We start from the raw sequence: 22,436 nt of genomic DNA on the forward strand, positions 1-22,436 counted from the left end.
ATGAAAATAAGCAGACTAATTTTTGTGGTGGACTTTACAGCAAATAATGTTCTAATGGTTACTACAGCAGCATTCAGTTTTGGAACAAAGTCCAGAACATGGGCTTTCTGCGACAGCTCACCATCTATCTGAACACCTAGCAATTCAGATCGTTCAGACTCACTAGTCGTATGCTCATTTTGTACAATCAAAACGTCAATTTTATTTGAACTGTGTTATAGAAACTGTAAAACCTGAGTCTTACTGTGAGTCAGTATCAATTTATTTTCTACAAGTCATGGACTTACGTCTTGAACTGCATTATCTGATATATTGCCTGTGTTGCGCTCGACATGCTTCTCTACGAAGCTAGTGTCATCAGCAAAAACAGAAATATTTTAGATCACCTATCATCTCAAGGCATGTCATTCATGCGCTATAAGACAAATAAAAAACGACAAACTACGAAGGGGTAGAAACCAGTAATGTGATGCACACGTGCACACAAACAATAGATTACAATTTCAGACAAATTGGATGATTTATTCAAAAGAAATAGCTTCACAAATTGAGCAAGGTCTGTGCGGTGGTCCAACTCTGGCCATTATACAGTGTCTGCTGGTTAGTGACACTGGCATGTTAATGTTAAGGAGTGGCTGGATGTCCTTCCTGTCGCCACCCCGTACCCCCTCAGAAAAAAATTTGCGTACCCCAACAGTCTGCGACTAGTGTAATCCATGGAATAGTGTGAATGTGTTCAGATGTCTGCGAGACGTGTAACTGAGGTGGAACTTGGGGACCAGCCCGGTATTCGCCTAGTGGGATGTGGAAAACCGCCTAAAAACCACATCCAGGCTGGCCGCCTCCTCATTAATCCACTGGGCAGATTTGGTCCAGGACCGGCACACCTACCCAAGTCCACCAAGCAGTGCGTTAGCACTCTCAGCTGCCCTGGCGGGTAAGTATTCAGCTTGGAATTGATTGACAGAATTGCTGGATGTTCTCCAGAGGGATATCGTGTCAGATTATGTCCAATTGGCATGTTAGACCGTTGGTGGGCGCTGCCCACAATGCTCCAAACGTTCTCAATTGAGGGGAGATCCGGTGACCTCGCTTGCCAAATTATGCTCTGGCAAGCATGAAGAAAAGCAGCAGAAACTCTCGCCGCATACGGGCAGGCACTATCTCGCTGAAATGTAAGCCCAGGACGGCTTGCCATAAAAGGCAACAAAATGTGGCACAGAAGATCTTCGCCATACCATTTAGTGTAAGGATGCCGCTGATGAAAACCGAGGGTCCCGCTATGAAATGAAATGGCACCCCAGGCCATTACTCCTGGTTGCCAGGCTATGTGGCTTGCAACACTCAGGTTGGTGTCCCACGAAGAGTAAATTTAAACATATTCATTCACTATCGTCTGCTGTAAAATCCATCACGAAAGAGAGGCTTTGCAGGTTAGTTACTTATTTGCATGTTCCATGGATCACAATGTGGCCTTTCACTACTATACAGTATGAGTCAGTTTTGCTGATATAGTACACTTTTCAGTGGACAATGAGGCAATGTGTTGATGATTTATTACGGGTGTTTTCTTTTTTTTTCATTCATACAGAGTTTTATACTTACATTCATTTTGTCTGTCTCTCCCTCTCTTGTAAAAAAAATCGCACACACACACACACATATATATATATATATATATATATATATATATATATATATATATATATATATATATATATATAATAGAGGGAAACATTCCACGTGGAAAAAATATATCTAAAAAGAAAGATGATGAGACTTACCAAACAAAAGTGCTGGCAGGTCGATAGACACACAAACAAACACAAACATACACACAAAATTCAAGCTTTCGCAACAAACGGTTGCTTCGTCAGGAAAGAGGGAAGGAGAGGGAAAGACGAAAGGATGTGGGTTTTAAGGGAGAGGGTAAGGAGTCATTCCAATCCTGGGAGCAGAAAGACTTACCTTAGGGGGAAAAAAGGACAGGTATACACTCGCACACACACACATATCCATACGCATATACACTTTCATTTGTTAAGTCACATCATCTTTGTATATATATATATATATATATATATATATATATATATATATATATAGTGTGTGTGTGTGTGTGTGTGTGTGTGTGTGTGTGGATGGATAAGTGTGTGTGTGCGAGTGTATACCCGTCCTTTTTTCCCCCTAAGGTAAGTCTTTCCGCTCCCGGAACTGGAATGACTCCTTACCCTCTCCCTTAAAACCCACATCCTTTCGTCTTTCCCTCTCCTTCCCTCTTTCCTGATAAGGCAACAGTTTGTTGCGAAAGCTTGAATTCTGTGTGTATGTTTGTGTTCGTTTGTGTGTCTGTTGACCTGCCAACACTTTCATTTGGTAAGTCACATCATCTTTGTTTTTAGATATATTTTTTCTACTTGGAATGTTTTCCTCTATTAAAACCATATATATATATATATATATATATATATATATATATATATATATATATATATATATACCTAAAAACAAAGATGATGTGACTTACCAAATGAAAGTGCTGGCAGGTCGACAGACACACAAACTAACACAAACATACACACAAAATTCAAGCTTTCGCAACAAACTGTTGCCTCATCAGGAAGGAGGGAAGGAGAGGGAAAGACGAAAGGATGTGGGTTTTAAGGGAGAGGGTAAGGAGTCATTCCAGGTATATATATTAGGTATATTTTTCCTTCGTGGAATGTTTCCTTCTATTATAACTAATATATATATATATATATATATATATATATATATATATATATATATATGTGTGTGTGTGTGTGTGTGTGTGTGTGTGTGTGTGTGTGTGGTAAGTACGGTCTGCAAAGTGTGTTGTGAATAGAGTTAGTAGTGAAGAAGTAATAAATTGTCATGCCCGCTGCATGAACAGCGAAAATGTATTAAGTGATGAACTTCTTTCCTTTCATCATATTGTGGGAATGTCAATGAAAAAAGTATCATAGGGGTTTGATAGTAAGTGTAAAGCTTGTTCGGAGTCACTAAGTGCCCTCATTCTCAAATATGGGAAGTTTAAAGTCTGGATATTTGTACACTGTCGGATAGGCTGTCTCAATAAGGACACAGTTTCTAATTGAATACTTGTTTTATTGTGCTAAACTTTTGACATACGATTATAGCTCTTAATGAGTAGATTATGACAGCATTTTAAATTTGGCCAATAATTATGTATAATATCGAAAATCAAATTTTTGTTCCCCTTGGAATACATTTGGTATGCAACATGTAAGTGGTACTGGGTTCCGAGATAGTCACTTAGTAATAGAGATATTTACGAATGTTATTGTTGCTTTCAACTGCTATTGATTGTTGACGACAAACTCGATATGGTAGGAAATGAACTGTGCGGGTGTTTTCAATATGCCCAATTGTTTAAAAGAGCTGTCTACATGAGATTCTACATGGACACCGCATATTATCCTTCTTATGTACTTCAGTGCAACAAACACTTTTTTCCCTCAACTGTGAGTTATCACAGAATGTGATGCATAAGACTTTAATTAATGAGAAAAGGACTGCAGTCATGTGTATGTGAGGTGTGCTTGCTCGTGTGAATGAACGGTGCGTGTTTCTCATTTTCTGACAAAGGCCTTGGCCAAAGACTTAAATGTAAGTGTCTTTTAATTTTGCCTGTCTGCCTTGGGCAAAGACTTAAATGTAAGTGTCTTTTAATTTTGCCTGTCTGCAACTTAAGTGCCATCTTTACAGTAAGCAGCAGCATATATTTCCCTAACTTGTTGATGTTACTGTCTAGAGTTTTCATTGTTTAAGAATTTAGAATACTGTATTTTATTTATTGATTTCTTCTCATACATTACTTCTAATGGTTTTTCCAAGCCTTGCACAGTACTGAATTGCCTATATTGTGTTTTATCTAAACTCAGTTGCAGAGTTACTTTTTCCTGTACTGAAGTTAATCCAGTAAGCTTGATTATCATTTTTCCACTATCACCAAAGACACCTATTTCTGCTTCTTGGGTATATGACTGAAGACAATGTATGACACACACAGGGTGATTCAGGAGCAGTTTCAAATAACTTATGAGGCGATTTTACATGTGAAAATAAACCAAAAAGGCCTATGAACACTTATCCAAGTTTTGATCATTATGGAACTGGAGTGAGTTGAAGACTGCACACATTCATGAATGAACATGAAGACAAGTGTGAATATTACTTATCAAAACGCTGTGTGGGCACTGTGGTGGACAGAATATGGTGGGACAGATGATTGATCCATCCTGCATGACTAGTGGGGGTTCTCCATCTCATGGCAGAACTGTGACATCACACTGAGGTAACAGCTGCAAACTTACCCGGTGCGCAATCGTGAGTTGGATCAGTGAGCAGTTTGAGGCTGTGTGCATGACGTGCTTGAGTGTTGTTTAATTGAGTAAGTCCATCGTACCTGTGAATGGCAGCATACTGCATAAGTTCACCCGTGCAGAATACACAGGCATGTTGTTTGTGTACAAATACTGTAATGGCAATGTGACAGAATACCAAAGACATCTCACTGACTGACAAACCCCCTGTGCCGGCATAGTTCGAACATTGTGTGACTCCAGAACACTACCCAGTCATACATTACATCAGAACCTGAGGCTGTGCAGTCAGTTGAGGAAAGGGAAGACATTATTGCAATGGTAAAATGAAGTCCCAACAACAGTACACGGTGCATTAACTGTCGGCTCAATTGTCCAAGGGCTGTAGACAGATGAGGCTATATTTACACGCAATGGCATCATGAACAACTGCAATCCTCATACATGGATGGTGCAGAATCCATATGACATTACAGAAACAAGATTCCAAGTTATATTCTCAGTGAATGACTGGTATGGTATGATTGATGCCCTGGTAACAGGGCCTGTGTTTCTGCAAAATCACCTGAGATCTGTAGTATATGCACATTTTCTTATAGAAGACCTACCTGCAGTTTTGGAAGACGACATTGGAGAAATGACGACAAATGTATCTGCAACATCCCAGTCCTCAATGGTGGATTGGCCATGTTGGACCCATTAACTGGCCTGCCAGATCACCCAACCTAATCCCATCAGACTTTTGTTTCCGGGGCTGGTTAAAGGGGGATGCATACACTATGAGGTGTATACATGTGAAGAACTTGTCGCTCACATCACCAGTGCTGTAGCCTGCATTAAAGCCTGCCGAGATGATGTTTGATGTGCAACACAACACATCCTCCAATATGTTGACAAGTGCATTGTTATGGATGGGAAACATTTTGAACATCTCTTGTAGGATGGATCAGTCATCTGTCCCACCATTATTCTATCCACCAAGTGCCTATACACCATCTCAGTAAGTTATATGCACACTTGTCTTCATAATCAGTCATGAATATGTCTAGTTTTTAACTTGCTCCAGTTCCATAATGATCAAAAATCAGATACATGTTCACAGGATTTTTTCTGTTTATTTCTGCATGTATAATCACCTGACAATTTTTTTCATTGTGTACACTACCTGTGTTTCTTAATACAACATGCTACATCCTTTTAGTTGGGTGTGGTGAACATAAGTTTCTAACAAGATCTCTGATGTGGAACAAGTTAAGTTATATACTAATTGGCAGAACCAACCACTGTAGACTAGTATACTAACAATGAATTATGACTAATACAAAGCTATTCACATTGATAATTACAGCAAATATGTGTGTATTACTTTATAAATAATGTGTCCCATTTACCTTTATCTTGGTTACCAAAGTTATTTAACTTTTTACTCAAAAGTAAAATAAAACAAGTATCACGCAAATGTTGTTTAGCTGTCATAACCAGGATGATCGCCTTCTTGTAAGTTTGTTTGTTAGTTACAAAGATATAAGCAGCAGTATAACTTTTTAAAGTAACACCCTACATTTTTAATTTGATAATCCACTTACTTTCTTCAAGACATGTTGAAAAAAATACCCCAGCATACTCTGGCATAAACATGAAGGTATTTAAAAAAATGACACAAAATTCATTTTGTTTCGTACTCACACTCACTGCTGATACACAGGATAACACAGCTCATCACCTTTGTGGAGATGACAGTAAACAAATGGAGACATAAGGAAAATGCACATCAGTCACTCAGTCAACCATCTTCATTTGAAGATTTGTGTGAGTACAACGTACACCAACAAAGAATAATCAGAACAATTTTCGTGTATAACTTTCAACTCAGTTATTTCCAGACAAGGGTTCCTTAGTTCAAATCGATAGATTTGTCCTTCTCCATCATCCCTAAAAGTTTAAATGCCATCACAAATCCACCCTGTACATTTGTATGTGGGCTACTCCCTACAGTCCTTTTCTTCCACCATCCCTTCAGCTACACCTTTCAACAACATCTCACATCATAGAATGTGTCCCATGACTGTATATCTTCATTATGATACTAATTAGGCAATTTTCCTCATTTACAGATTTCAAGATGACCTTATTCATTATTCCATCAATGCATCTGATCTACAGATGATCTTATAAACCACACTTTTCATGACAGCTGCTTGTTTATCCTTGGAATTGAGAATGCATGTATCTAACACCTGCGAGACATAGAAAACCACAGAGCAACCCTTTGTCTTGAAAATGTTTATCCTATTTCGAAGTTTACTTATAAGAGATACACTATACCATTCCCTTTTTGGCCTATCCTGATAATCATTTTCTTGGAACACATGGATAGAAAGTAGATGGTGAATCATTGGTGGAATTTTACATGTTTGTAGGCTGTTGCATATTGAGATTAAGGTGGGAAGAGTGTGTCAGTACAATAGTTCTTCCAATAAATTTTAAATTCATGGTTGTTATTTCCTGTCTTTAAGCTGATGTCTAGGAAATTAATGGTGGAACACTCATGTTTGATTTTTTTTAATTTGTCAGGGGTTACATGCAGACGGGGTAACTTACACGCAAAGGAAGAGCAGTAATTGAAAATCCAGTGTGACAGAGTTCTACCCCATATCCCCACGTCATATAATCTGTAAACTGAGTGAGTGAAGGAAACTAAGAAGATGCATAGAAATGGAATTAAAGTACAACTTTAAGGTTGACAATGAAGTTGTAACTCTGTCAGCAATGGACTTGGAAGATTAGCTAATTAGAATGTACGGCCTCTTGAAAAAAGGTTATAAGAGCATCACTCATGTGAAAAATAACTTGCCCTTTTCTCACATGATATCCTGCAATGATCTGTGAATGAAGGGCAACAGACAGAATCCAGAAAGCATTAAGACAGTGCTCCGTGGAGACTGGTAACAAGTACAGGTATATGGAATAGGTTCCTAGATATGTGAGTGGCTGAAAGACTTCTTAAGTAATAGAAGCCAGTATGTCATCCTGAATGTTCATCAGAGGTAAAGGTATCGCCTGGAATGCCCCAGGGAAGTATGAAAGGTCCACGCTTATTCTCTATCTATATAAATGATGTGATGGACCAGTGGTGTTCAGGGTGGTGTCAACTGGTGTATGGGGTGGTGTCAACTGGTGTATGGGGTGGTGTTATTGTTGAGTGACTGCAGCAAGATACAAGATGACTTAGACAAAATTTCTAGTTGGTGTGATGAATGGCAGTTTTCTCTAAAGGTAGGAAAACGTAAGTCAACACAGATAAACATGAAAAATAATCATGTAATGTTTGAATATAGTGTTAGTGCTGGGCTGTTTGACACAGTCATGTTGACTGAACATCTAAGCATAACATTGCAAAGCAATATTAAATGGAATGAGTATGGAAGCTCAGTTGCAGGAGAGGCAAATGCTTGACTAATCTTTATTGTGAGAGTTAGATCATGTATATGATGCTAATGCGACCTATTCTTGAGTAATGCTTGAGTGTTTTAGATCCCCACCACTTCAGATGAAGGAAATATTTTGAAGGAACTAAGGAGTGTGTTGCTAGATTTGTTACTAGCAGGTTTGATCAGCATGTGAGTATTACAGAATGCTTCGTGAACTCAAATGGGAATACATAAAAAATGTTCTCAGACTCCTTGCTGCATCAGTTCGGGGTAAAATCTCAAGTTTTTGGTAGGTTGGTCAATCTGGAGAGAGAGGGGATCGAACAGCAAGGTTATTGGTCCCTTCGGATTATGGAAGGATGGAGTAGGAAGTCAGGCACACCCTTTCAAAGAAACCATCCCGTCATTTGCCTGAAGCAATTTAGGGAAATCACGGACAATCTAAATCAGGTTGGCCAGACATGGGTTTGAACCGTTGTCCTCCCAAATGCGAGCCCAGCATGCTAACCACTGCGCCACCTTGCTCGGTATGAGCTTTTGATGATTACCTGCATAATGTTGTCAGAAGCAACTGACTGTTGAAGCAGGCTGTGGTGGCCTTATATAGGCCACAGACAGCTTCTGATTGTTCAGTAATTATGCAGTGCTCTTGCAGATCATGTCGACATCTGCACTGGTAGCACCACCACTCCCGTTGTAACATAACATTTTGAGGAATATGTCTGGCTCTTTCTGCATTGAGAGCTCAGTTCTGTGCACCACTAAGATTATATTGGCTATCACAGCTGAAGTTCTCCTTGTACTTTCTTATTATTCTTATTTCTACAGCCTTTTTAATTACAGAAACCCAGTACGTAGAAGCCTGGGGCAAAACTTTTGTTTCATCAAACAATATTTTATGTTTGTCTGTGAGGCTGTAGATTTTACCAGTTCTCAATTTTTAATATGCCACTGATGTTCTGGACAGTGGTCGGAAATGGTATTGATGGACTGACCGATGCTTCTGCACTCACGAGGGATGTTATCAATACCAGGTATTGTGAAATCGAGACTATCCTTAACAGGGCATAGTGTCTCCATTACCTTCCTAGGAAGTTGGAAAATAGATATTATACCTCTTCTTCCCAGGACTGTGCCTATTTCGCTGCATGTAACACTGCAGAAAGGCAGAAATTCAGTGGGTGACTCCTTACGTGCATGTTCAGTCAACATTTTCATGTTTCCCTTTCTTGGAGAATGCTGACTTCATATAACATGACCTATAGCCATGCTTTCAGAACATGTACTTCGGAGATTAATTTTGGAATCCATGTGGTCCTCATCAGAAACAGTTTTTGCTCTGTGTATTGTTGTTGTTGTTTTTGTGGTCTTCAGTCCTGAGACTGGTTTGATGTAACTCTCCATGCTACTCTATCCTGTGCAAGCTTCTTCATCTCCCAGTACCTACTGCAGCCTACATCCTTCTCAATCTGCTTAGTGCATTCATCTCTTGGTCTCCCTCTTCGATTTTTACGCTCCACACTGCCCTCCAATGCTAAATTGGTGATCCCTCAATGTCTCAGAACATGTCTTACCAATCGATCCCTTCTTCTAGTCAAGTTGTGCCACAAACTCCTCTTCTCCCCAATTCTATTCAATACCTCCTCATTAGTTATGTGATCTGCCCATCTAATCTTCAGCATTCTTCTGTAGCACCACATTTCGAAAGCTTCTATTCTCTTCTTGTCTAAACTATTTATCGTCCACGTTTAACTTCCATACATGGCTCACTCCATAGAAATACTTTCAGAAACGACTTCCTGACATTGAAATTTATACTCGATGTTAACAAATTTCTCTTCTTCAGAAACACTTTCCTTGCCATTGCCAGTCTACATTTTGTATCCTCTCTACTTCGACCATCATCAGTTATTTTGCTCCCCAAACAGCAAAACTCCTTTACTACTTTAAGTATCTCATTTCCTAATCTAATTCCCTTAGCATCACCTGACTTAATTCGACTACATTCCATTATCCTTGCTTTGCTTTTGTTGATGTTCATCTTATACCCGCCTTTCAAGACACTGTCCATTCTGTTCAACTGCTCTTCCAAGTCCTTTGCTGTCTCTGACAGAATTACAATGTCATCGGCGAACCTCAAAGTTTTTATTTCTTCTCTATGGATTTTAATACCTACTCCGAACTTTTCTTTTGTTCCTTTACTGCTTGCTCAACACACAGATTGAATAACATCGGGGATAGGCTGTCTCACTCCCTTCCCAACCACTGCTTCCCTTTCATACCCCTCGACCCTTATAATTGCCATCTGCTTTCTGTACAAATTGTAAATAGCCTTTCGCTCCCTGTATTTTACCCCTGCCACTTTCAGAATTTGAAAGAGAGTATTCCAATCAACATTGTCAAAAGCTTTCTCTAAGTCTACAAATGCTAGAAATATAGGTTTGCCTTTCCTTAATCTTTCTTCTAAGATAAGTCGTTGGGTAAGTATTGCCTCACGTGTTCCAACATTTCTGCAGAATCCAAACTGATCTTCCCCAAGTTCGGCTTCTATCAGTTTTTGCATTCGTCTGTAAAGAATTCGCGTTAGTATTTGCAGCTGTGACTTATTAAACTGATAGTTTGGTAATTTTCACATCTGTCAACACCTGCTTTCTTTGGGATTGGAATTATTATATTTTTCTTGAAGTCTGAGGGTATTTTGCCTGTCATATGTGTATTAGTGTATTTAAAATGCTCTCTTCTGAAATGGATGGCGAAAACTCTGGGTACTAAGAGATAAGCCAATGTGCTTTAGCTTGAGCTAGACTGAATCGTGAGACATCCATCTGACTTTTGTTGTACCAAAACATCTCACAATGGCAGCCTCCCTTTTTTCTCTGTCTCGACAGAGGAGAGGATGTATGGGTGCATACTTTTCATATGTTCATGGAAGTGCTCAAGAGTTTCTATGCCGCGTGGTCAGACTGTAAACATGTTGTCAACATAATGATAAAATGAAGATGGATGAAGGAGAGGCTAATTTAATGCATGTTCCATGATTATACATGAACATCAGTGTTGAGAAAACAAGAAGGCAAAATTCAATTTCAACACTCATGAACCATCACTTAAAAATATTGATAAACAGTTTTATAACATTTTTATCTATGATATTTTGTAAAAACTGCTGTTTTCACATTGATTTGCTAAAAACTGTCAATTTGTCATTATTGTTTTCGCGGAATTTTCCTGTCCCTGGGGAAAGTTGATAGGGCACATCTTGAGATACCAAGGAATAGTTAATTTCTTAATGCATATGGGGGGGAATTCAGCAGGACACCAAGCCTTGAATACAACAAGCAGCTCCAGGTGGAAGTAGATTTCAGTAATTATGTAGAATTTAAAGATCAAGAGAGTGACACAGGGTAGACTAGCGTCGAGTACTCCACTAAACTGGCATTGAGGCAGATGACTACAATGCGAACAACATACAGGAAATCAGCTCCAGGAAACAGTAGTTCTGTAGCACTGAAAAGTATTGTTACAAGTCAATCACTTCATTAGCTTCTGTTTCATATTTTTTATTATCTTCCAGGATTCCATGGCCTAACACAAAAATGTATTTCATTCACACGCTTTATTGTATTTTCATAACTAGCAATGCAACAACCTTTGCAATAAACTAATTTAATGTTCACAAACAGGCCGTTTGTTCCAGTCTACCATATTTTGAAGCTACCATCCGTGAAGCGCTCCGCAGGAAGACCGCTGTGCCTCTCAGTGTCGCCCACGCATCTACAGCAGAGGCAACTCTCAATGGGTACACTCTTCCAAAGGTAAGTGTGACTTTGTTTAAATGCTTCTCTCTCTTCATGTATTTGCTGTATGGTATACATGTTTGGTAGCTTTGCGTGAAACTTGATAAATAAAGATTTCCCTTTTTTAATCATTTATGTGGATATTTCAAGACTGATTTCATCTCAAGTAGTACTGACTAAGGGCTTTCAGTTACCGATGCTTAGCTTTAACTTGTTAACCTCATTAACATTCACTAACCAAGTGCAACACTGACTGATAATGTCGAGTCTCGTAACACAAGGAAGAAAGGGAGATGTTGTGGGTGGCTGGTATCCTCCTTCAACAACAAAAATGCACATGTGGATTCATACAGTTCTTTATTTACATGAACTGGAACCATTTACTTAACATGAATTGAGTCCATGCTTTGTGGTACAAGCTCATCAGGAGCAGTCCTTTTGCAGAGTGATGTAATGTCAGTTTTGGTAATCTTGCTATTACAGACTTTAGTTTCTCACTGTTAGTAAGGTACAATTCGGGTTGTGGTAAACTAATCCCGCTATAGTCACTAATCTGGTCGCTATGTAATGTCATAGTCTGTGATGAACTAAACATGCTCTGCAATTAAACTGACAGACACCAAACTGGATGATTGTATGAGACCCTCCAGTCAACAGTGGTGGCCTAAATACATGCTGTCAAGAGGGCATTGTCGGCATGTTGCTTGTGGGTGTGTCTTTGGCCTCTCTCGTGATAGGCATGCTTAGTCCAGCACCTACTAATCGATCTTTGGGATTCTTCTTTGCCAACTGGTGTGGTGGCAACAGCTTACGCCAGCAAAGGTAATATACTTCTAAATCCAACTGCCTTTCATGAAATAAAGTGAGTCCCATCATATATGATATATGATATATTTCTGATTGTGACATTCAAGTGGCAGTAACAAAGAATCCTCATAAATTAGGTTTAGTTGTTGTTGTTGTGGTCTTCAGTCCTGAGACTGGTTTGATGCAGCTCTCCATGCTACTCTATCCTGTGCAAGCTTCTTCATCTCCCAGTATCTACTGCAACCTACATCCTTCTGAATCTGCTTAGTGTATTCATCTCTTGGTCTCCCTCTACGATTTTTACCCTCCACACTGCCCTCCAATGCTAAATTTGTGATCCCTTGATGCCTCAAAACATGTCCTACCAACCGATCCCTTCTTCTAGTCAAGTTGTGCCACAAACTTCTCTTCTCCCCAATCCTATTCAATACCTCCTCATTAGTTACATGATCTACCCACTTTATCTTCAGCATTCTTCTGTAGCACCACATTTCGAAAGCTTCTATTCTCTTCTTGTCCAAACTAGTTATCGTCCATGTTTCACTTCCATACATGGCTACACTCCATACAAATACTTTCAGAAATGACTTCCTGACACTTAAATCTATACTCGATGTTAACAAATTCCTCTTCTTGAGAAACGCTTTCCTTGCCATTGCCAGTCTACATTTTATATCCTCTCTACTTCGACCATCATCGGTTATTTTACTCCCTAAATAGCAAAACTCCTTTACTACTTTAAGTGTCTCATTTCCTAATCTAATTCCCTCAGCATCACCCGACTTAATTTGACTACATTCCATTATCCTCGTTTTGCTTTTGTTGATGTTCATCTTATATCCTCCTTTCAAGACACTGTCCATTCCGTTCAACTGCTCTTCCAAGTCCTTTGCTGTCTCTGACAGAATTACAATGTCATCGGCGAACCTCAAAGTTTTTACTTCTTCTCCATGAATTTTAATACCTACTCCGAATTTTTCTTTTGTTTCCTTTACTGCTTGCTCAATATACAGATTGAATAACATCGGGGAGAGGCTACAACCCTGTCTTACTCCTTTCCCAACCACTGCTTCCCTTTCATGCCCCTCGACTCTTATAACTGCCATCTGGTTTCTGTACAAACTGTAAATAGCCTTTCGCTCCCTGTACTTTACCCCTGCCACCTTCAGAATTTGAAAGAGAGTATTCCAGTTAACATTGTCAAAAGCTTTCTCTAAGTCTACAAATGCTAGAAACGTAGGTTTGCCTTTTCTTAATCTTTCTTCTAAGATAAGTCGTAAGGTCAGTATTGCCTCACGTGTTCCAACATTTCTACGGAATCCAAACTGATCTTCCCCAAGGTCAGCTTCTACCAGTTTTTCCATTCGTCTGTACAGAATTCGCGTTAGTATTTTGCAGCTGTGACTTATTAAACTGATAGTTCGGTAATTTTCACATCTGTCAACACCTGCTTTCTTTGGGATTGGAATTATTATATTCTTCTTGAAGTCTGAGGGTATTTCTCCTGTCTCATACATCGTGCTCACCAGATGGTAGAGTTTTGTCATGACTGACTCTCCCGAGGCCATCAGTAGTTCAAATGGAATGTTGTCTACTCCCGGGGCCTTGTTTCGACTCAGGTCTTTCAGTGCTCTGTCAAACTCTTCACGCAGTATCTTATCTCCCATTTCGTCTTCATCTACATCCTCTTCCATTTCCATAATATTGTCCTCAAGTACATCGCCCTTGTATAAACCCTCTATATACTCCTTCCACCTTTCTGCCTTCCCTTCTTTGCTTAGAACTGGGTTGCCATCTGAGCTCTTGATATTCATACAAGTGGTTCTCTTCTCTCCAAAGGTCTCTTTAATTTTCCTGTAGGCAGTATCTATCTTACCCCTAGTGAGACAAGCCTCCACATCCTTACATTTGTCCTCTAGCCATCCCTGCTTAGCCATTTTGCACTTCCTGTCGATATCATTTCTGAGACGTTTGTATTCCTTTTTGCCTGCTTCATTTACTGCATTTTTATATTTTCTCCTTTCATCAATTAAATTCAATATTTCTTCTGTTACCCAAGGATTTCTATTAGCCCTCATCTTTTTACCTACTTGATCCTCTGCTGCCTTCACTACTTCATCCCTCAGAGCTACCCATTCTTCTTCTACTGTATTTCTTTCCCCCATTCCTGTCAATTGTTCCCTTATGCTCTTCCTGAAACTCTCTACAACCTCTGGTTCTTTCAGTTTATCCAGGTCCCATCTCCTTAAATTCCCACCTTTTTGCAGTTTCTTCAGTTTCAATCTGCAGTTCATAACCAATAGATTGTGGTCAGAATCCACATCTGCCCCAGGAAATGTCTTACAATTTAAAACCTGGTTCCTAAATCTCTGTCTTACCATTATATAATCTATCTGATACCTTTTAGTATCTCCAGGATTCTTCCAGGTATACAACCTTCTTTTATGATTCTTGAACCAAGTGTTGGCTATGATTAAGTTATGCTCTGTGCAAAATTCTACAAGGCGGCTTCCTCTTTCATTCCTTCCCCCGAATCCATATTCGCCTACTATGTTTCCTTCTCTCCCTTTTCCTACTGACGAATTCCAGTCACCCATGACTATTAAATTTTCGTCTCCCTTCACTACCTGAATAATTTCTTTTATCTTGTCATACATTTCATCTATTTCTTCATCATCTGCAGAGGTAGTTGGCATATAAACTTGTACTACTGTAGTAGGTGTGGGCTTCGTATCTATCTTGGCCACAATAATGCGTTCACTATGCTGTTTGTAGTAGCTAACCCGCACTCCTATTTTTTTATTCATTATTAAACCTACTCCTGCATTACCCCTATCTGATTTTGTATTTATAACCCTGTAATCACCTGACCAAAAATCTTGTTCGTCCTGCCACCGAACTTCACTAATTCCCACTATATCTAACTTTAACCTATCCATTTCCCTTTTTAAATTTTCTAACCTACCTGCCCGATTAAGGGATCTGACATTCCACGCTCCGATCCGTAGAACGCCAGTTTTCTTTCTCCTGATAACGACGTCCTCCTGAGTAGTCCCCGCCCGGAGATCCGAATGGGGGACTATTTTACCTCCGGAATATTTTACCCAAGAGGACGCCATCATCATTTAACCATACAGTAGAGCTGCATGTCCTCGGGAAAAATTACGGCCGTAGTTTCCCCTTGCTTTCAGCCGTTCGCAGTACCAGCACAGCAAGGCCGTTTTGGTTAATGTTACAAGGCCAGATCAGTCAATCATCCAGACTGTTGCCCCTGCAACTACTGAAAAGGCTGCTGCCCCTCTTCAGGAACCACATGTTTGTCTGGCCTCTCAACAGATACCCCTCCGTTGTGGTTGCACCTACGGTACGGCCATCTGTATCGCTGAGGCACGCAAGCCTCCCCACCAACGGCAAGGTCCATGGTTCTTGGGGGGTAGGTTTAGTTAAGAAGTGGAAAGTACAGTCATGAAATCATAAACGCAGAAACATTCTTAGCGGTTGGAGAAATTTACTGAATGAAATGTGAGAAGAGGTTTACTGAGGGCACACAGGAGATATCAACTTTAGTTCTCTCCTGGAAACATTCTTGTGATGCTCTGAATCTAGTTTTGTTTTAGATCACGCCAGTGGCAGTTATTCAAGAAATCGAGAAAATGCTGGTTTAAATCTGGAATAGAAGTATCTCATGCCAGTGAGAGAAAGCATTATTTAAGGTATAAGATTAGTTATAATCAAGAATTAAATGTGCACTACAGGCAGTACTGCAATATTTTTAATGGGGCATCAAGAAAGCAAAATAGTACTCCTGTTGGATCTCTGGGTGAGGATCACTTCGGCAGGAGTCATCGCAAAGGATAAAAATGATAGTTTACATTTTAACATGAAGCCATGGAATGTAACTGAAGATGAAGGAATGTGATTTAAGTATTTTTGTTTAAGTTAAGTATCTTAGACAGGAAGAATAGAAACACCATCAGGAAAGTATATGACATCCTACTCAGGAAGGCAACAGATTGGAAAAGCAGTTTCCATTATCCCACCAATAAGACTGCATAACAAATTATTTGAGTGTGAAGCTGGTGTTACTGATAATCTTAGTTAAGAAGTCAAAACTTGAAGACACTTTGATTACTGAAATGTATATACTCACGATCCAGTGAGGCCTCAAGGTGGAATGTGTATTTGAAGAAAGAAGTGATACAGTGATTCAGTCAGTGTTGTAGTGACTGAAGGCTTTGGATAGGATATGGAATTGTAAATAAAACTGTAAGACCATTTGGTCTAGGTAGGAGAAATTTAAGATGTGAGACACTCATAGATTTCGGTAGACAGAATGATCTTGCAGTGCTGATTACTTTGTTCAGAAAGAAGAAAATGGAACTGTACACTTGGAGAAGCCCTTGATACAACACAAGCTGCTGGACTGGTTATATATTAATTAAATAGAGATTTAGGATTAACATAAGTGATGTGAAAATTCTAGAAGCAGAAAATGTAGTAGCACACTACAATCTTCTAATATCACAAGTACAAACACTGCTGAAATCAGCATCATCATTGTTCTGCAATGTTAGCAAGTCCTCTGCAGGTGGTCCATCACTTACTTCTTAGTGCTGCCACACAGAAAATCACCCAAGATCTGAACTTCCTTCCTTCATTGCTGCCTGTTTTCTTTTTTTTTTATTTGCACCTCATTTCTTAATATATGCCCTACCCAGTTTCTCTTCCTTCTTTCTCTTGCATTCAGGATTGTCTTTCCTCTCCCAATCTTCTTTGCACCTCATCCCCCCCCCCCTCTCCATCCATCCAACTTTTTCTTCCCACACTCTGCCAAGTCTCAGAATCCCCATCATTGCATTGTCTTTCTCCCTCGTTGACCATATTTCAACAACAAAGAGAAGAACATTCCATAAAGAAAACTTTATTGGTGTTCTTATCAAATCTTTGTCCATATTGCTCCAATAACCTCTCCTTTCCATAAAAATATACCTGTTTTTCCACTGCTTTCCTGGTTTTAATCCCTGTGCTGCACTTCCAGATGTTTTCTACTCCTCTGCGTAGGAATCTCAAGTGCAAACATTCTAAATTCCTCCATTCAGCATTATCTTTACCCTTCCATTTCCTCCAAGTACCATCACTTTCATTTTTTTTGTAGGTACTGATTTTCATTCCACAACTCTTCAATCTGGCTTCAATGATATATACTTTTTCCTGCAATTCTGTTTTATCAATTACTAGGACAATATCATTTGCAAACTTCAAACACCATATTCTTCCTCCTTCAAACTCCACCCCATTGTCATCAAGTGGACAGGGTGATTCATATTCTCCAGGAACAATTGAAAAAAGTAAATCAGTCCAATTGGTACTTTCTTTTCTCATTCTCACTGGCACTTATTGATTTAAATATAATGATTTTATACATTGCATGCCTTTCCAATCTGCTCTCTTTTCCCTTTATTATCGTTGCAATCTCATCCCATGGCACACCATCATATGTCTTCTCTAGGTCTATAAAATACATCAAGAAAATGGGGAGCAAGGAATTAAAATGGAATTTGTAGACACATGTAAATAAGCACAAGGAAATAAAGGAAGAGATGGAAAACAGATTTAGGGCAATAAACAGTACAAAAGATACTGGAAAATCTTTTTGAGGATGAATTAGGAAAATCCAGTAAAACAAGGAATGTTTGGGAAGTCTGCAGAAAGGTAAAAATAAAAAAATTAAACAGAGGACATTAAATGATAAATTAAGTAGTTCAGCAGATAAATCCAGTGAGGTGCGTGTAGATGAGAAATGCAAAATATAATGATGCTTCAGAAAGATGGTATACCAGAAAGTGTAAGAACTAAGTAGGAGGTTTGAAAGAAAAATATGCAGTGGTGGTATCAAAAATGAACTGCCATATAGTCGCTGTTACGTAAAAAGCATATGACCAAAAGAATAAGTCTCATGAAAATTAACTGGTAGCAAAAAAGGAACATGTCAACACGCTACCTAAAATTTTAAGTGTGAAAATTCCTTATCAAAATGTGCAAGAAAAGAGTTACAGCTGATCTGCTGAAGGGACTAGAACAGAACAGACAATACATGTCAACTACACTTGCCAATAAGAGCTATCAAAGTGGGAAGTACCAAATGGTTTCTTAGATTTAATAATTGCACTATTGGAGAAAACAATTTATAATAGATGCAGTTGATACTAGAACATCAGATTTAATTAATTTACAGGAAATATTATTGCTCATATAGTTTCTATATGTTTAGAAAATAAGATATATGCAGTTACAGAAAGAGCCACAGAAATATTAAGATAAACTGGTGTAAACTGGAAGAGTGAAGACTAATTTGCAGTTACATCTGAAAGCTGGAGACACTTTCTTCTTCTCTCGTACATCTTTCTTACAAGTTTCCTCTGCCCTGTACTTCTCCCTTAAACTGCTGCTAACTTTGTCACTTTTAACATCATCCAGCATTTTAACTCTTCTTCTTCTTCCTCTTCTTCTTCTTCTTCTTCCCTGCAATATTTCCTTCAATGGTACTTCAGCATCTGTACAGATGTGTACAAACAGCCAATGAAGGATGGATTGACTGTCTCCTGCCAACAGTCCTTTTGGGGTTGAATGAGCAAGAGGAAGATAGGGCAATCTCATGCAGATGAAGCTACTAACAACAGCGGCACATGAGGTGGGAGGAAATGGAAAATAAGCACACTTAATACCTCAACAGTATCTCTCAACACCACTGGATGAATCTCACGAGTGTGACTGGTCTTGGAGACACTGGCAGCATTTAACCTGCGAGGAAAATGAGACAATATTGATGCAAACCTCCAAAATTGATAAGTTTACAAAGGGTATCTTTTAAATAATGTCAGATTGTGAAAAATTTCACTTGTCTTTAGAAACACGCATGCCTTGTGGTCAAACAGACTCAATTTCCAGTTCTTTCAACACTTTGACCCATTTATACTGCAAGCTTAAAATGTTAAGAGAACTGAAAGCCCTGCTAATTATGAAACATGCTCTGTTATTGTGTTTTTGAAAGTGAGGACTGTGTTAGTGGCAGACTTCTCCACCAGATATGTGAGAACAATGGCCCTGGCACAATGAGAGACCATGGAGTAAGTAGATGAGTAACACTGCACAGAGACAGGTGGGACAGAATTCACAGTGAATGACGACCAGGCGGAGCTTCTGCAGTCACTGAAAATCTAGTACACGCAGTCACCACAAAAAATTGTGAAGACTGCGGTTTGATACTGATGAAGGAGCTGAAAACTGGTTGTATACACAAATTAGTCTCACACCGTGATAAATGTTTAAGAAAGGAATGAAATTTTGTAGAAAAATAGCTCAGTGTAAGGGTAGAAATAAAAAATGTTTTGTCTATATCTTCACTAATTTTGTTTCAACTGAAATTGATTTTACTTAAAAATATTCTTCCTGTGTAGAGAATATACACTTGTGCACACACATATGCACACATGAAAAAGGAGGTAATAGGGCTAGATGAAATGAGACTATTCAGACACTAAGTCGGAATGTCCATCACAACCTTCAAAGTAAAGGGGATGAATATCATTTTGTATTTTCACTAATATTATTCCTCATTTTTCTACAGATATAATGTCACTTAACATAGAAAGGAAATCTGTCAGGCTCAGTACTAACAACAGGGAAATATTATGTTAAACTGAGAAACAATTTAAAACAATTAATCACAAGCCAGTCTTTAAATGTATTGTTTCTTAGCAGTGCCCATATATATTTTCAGGGCACAATTCTGCTGCCAGGTCTTGAAGCTTTCCATATGAATCCAGAAGTGTGGGGGGACCCAGAAAACTTCAGACCTGAGAGATTCCTTGATGAAACAGGCAAGCTTTTGCCAGACAGGACACTGCCATTTGGAGGAGGTAAGTCTCAGCCATGGAAATTAACATTTTTTATTAAATCTCAATGTTATTGTCTGTACTCACTTTGATATTGTTAATATGGATTAACCCTAGCACCACTAAGTTCAGATCTGTCACATGGATGTCTAAGGGAGGGGTGAGGGGCAAAAATTGCCCTCAGATTCTTTTCACTTTTTAACATTTTTTGCTTGTTTATTTTGTTTTGATTGTTTAACGAACTAGGAATTTCTTTACTTGGTTGCAACACACTTTCCATAGTTATCAGGAACATTATAACATATACAAATACAGTAAATAAAGTAATGAATATGAGGAATATCATTATATTTTTTTGATGAAACTAACACTTTAGTATACATCAGACTTATATTACGAAATCATAAAAGAATGTCTAATAGTAAACCACAAATAAGTAAACAGAAAATCAAAGTCAGAAGTCACAACTGAGTTTTTCCTTCCTACTCACTTTCACTTTCAATTTCACAACCTTTGCATATGATTGTTTTTGCAGAATGAGTGGAACACACATACTTAGAACACCTAAACAAACTATACACACTTTTGTCATCTTGTCTTTTTCATTTCTAGAGTTTTTACTCTTCAAACAGATGTGACATTTTCCTCTTGAATAAAATTCAACAGGTTGAACAATTGTAGTAATACTGGGCAGCAGTTTCCCTAGAACACTTTCCATTGCAGAGATGATAGGCTTTTGTAAACCCATGATATTCTTTGCTCTCTCTTCCACAACTGGAGTAATGAGCTGTTGACCTAATTCTAGCAGATACAGCCTTCTTACGTTATGCTTCTGCTTATTCCAGTTTTGGTTGTTTATCATGAAAAATGTTCCACCGTTGAGACAGGCTGCGCAGGGTAGCCGTGCGGTCTAAGGCCCCTTGTCACAGTCCGCACGGCTCACCCCATCGAAGGTTCGAGTCCTCCTTCGGGCATGGGTGTCTGTGTTGTCCTTAGTGTAAGTTAGTTTAAGTTAGATTAAATAGTGTCTAAGCTTAGGGACTGATGACCTCAGCAGTTTGGTCCCATAAGATCTTACCAAAAATTTCCAAATTTCCATTGAGACAGGCAATATCTATCAAGGTGAAAAAGAGGGATAATGGCCACCTTCTCATCCCTCATTTTACTGAATGATGTCACATCATTTGATCAATGCTGTCTATGCCCCCTGTGATTTCATTGCAGTAGAGATTGATGTTTGTCTTTTCTCCTCTGTCGACTCATCTACTTTGTTATCATTGTGTTGTGTGGAAAGAAGTAGGAGAGCCTTAGTAGGCTTCAGTTTGGAGATGTATGAAACCAAGGTAACTGGTGCATTGCCTGTTTTCGGATCTGTGAATAAGAACTTAGAGGAATCGATCCGGTGTCTTCTTTAGCTGTTCTGGTATGTGTTTTCTGTTACTCCTCAATGTTCCCACCAAAATTAACTTGTCATCATTGTAAAGGTCCTTGGCTAGGTCTATGGATGTATAATAATGATCTGTTGTTATATTTCTTCCACTTCCTGCCAGCGGGTTCACTAGGCGTCTAACACATGCCTTTGCACTCCGTTCCTCGGCAGGTCGTTCATCCTTCCGTGCATAGACCTCCATTTTTAGAACATACCGAGTGTGTGCATCCGATAACATCCTAATCAATATGCCATACTTCACAGGCTTGTCTTTCATAAAGATCTTAAAGGGACATCTTCCTTGAAATAGGGAGAGCATTTTATCGATAATTAGATCTGCACTGGGTATGTAGTACTTCACAAACATTTCATCAAGTTTGCCAAAAACATCGCAAAGGGGGCAAAACTTATTCTGCTTTCGTCTTTCAGTTCTTGTTTCTTTATCATTAAATTTAATCAGGGACAGAAGTTCTCCATATCGAATATGACTCATTGTAGCTATGTAGATATTCTTTCCCAGTACTCCCCCCCCCCCCCCCCCCCCCCCGCCACAAGTCCTCAAGAGGCAGTCTAGTGTCATTATTTGTGCCCGTGTGTATCAAAATACCAATGAAAGCATACATTTCTTCTATGGTTGTAAGTTTTAAGCTCTAATTACGAACTTCTTGGTTGTATAGTCCATGATAATCTTCATTATTTCGGGAGTTATA

At 39.0% G+C, this 22,436-nt stretch overlaps 1 protein-coding gene across 1 annotated transcript in view; it reads left to right on the forward strand.

The window, feature by feature from the left end:
• Positions 1-22,436, forward strand: part of LOC126109465 (probable cytochrome P450 304a1) — a 96,982-nt gene that overhangs the window by 57,017 nt on the left and 17,529 nt on the right. The window contains exons 7-8 of the mRNA XM_049914493.1: positions 11,496-11,613; positions 20,183-20,321. Coding sequence (XP_049770450.1) covers positions 11,496-11,613; positions 20,183-20,321 — 257 coding nt within the window. The remainder of the gene's footprint in view (positions 1-11,495; positions 11,614-20,182; positions 20,322-22,436) is intronic.

Source organism: Schistocerca cancellata, chromosome 12 (assembly GCF_023864275.1).
Source record: "Schistocerca cancellata isolate TAMUIC-IGC-003103 chromosome 12, iqSchCanc2.1, whole genome shotgun sequence".
NCBI lineage: Eukaryota > Metazoa > Arthropoda > Insecta > Orthoptera > Acrididae > Schistocerca > Schistocerca cancellata.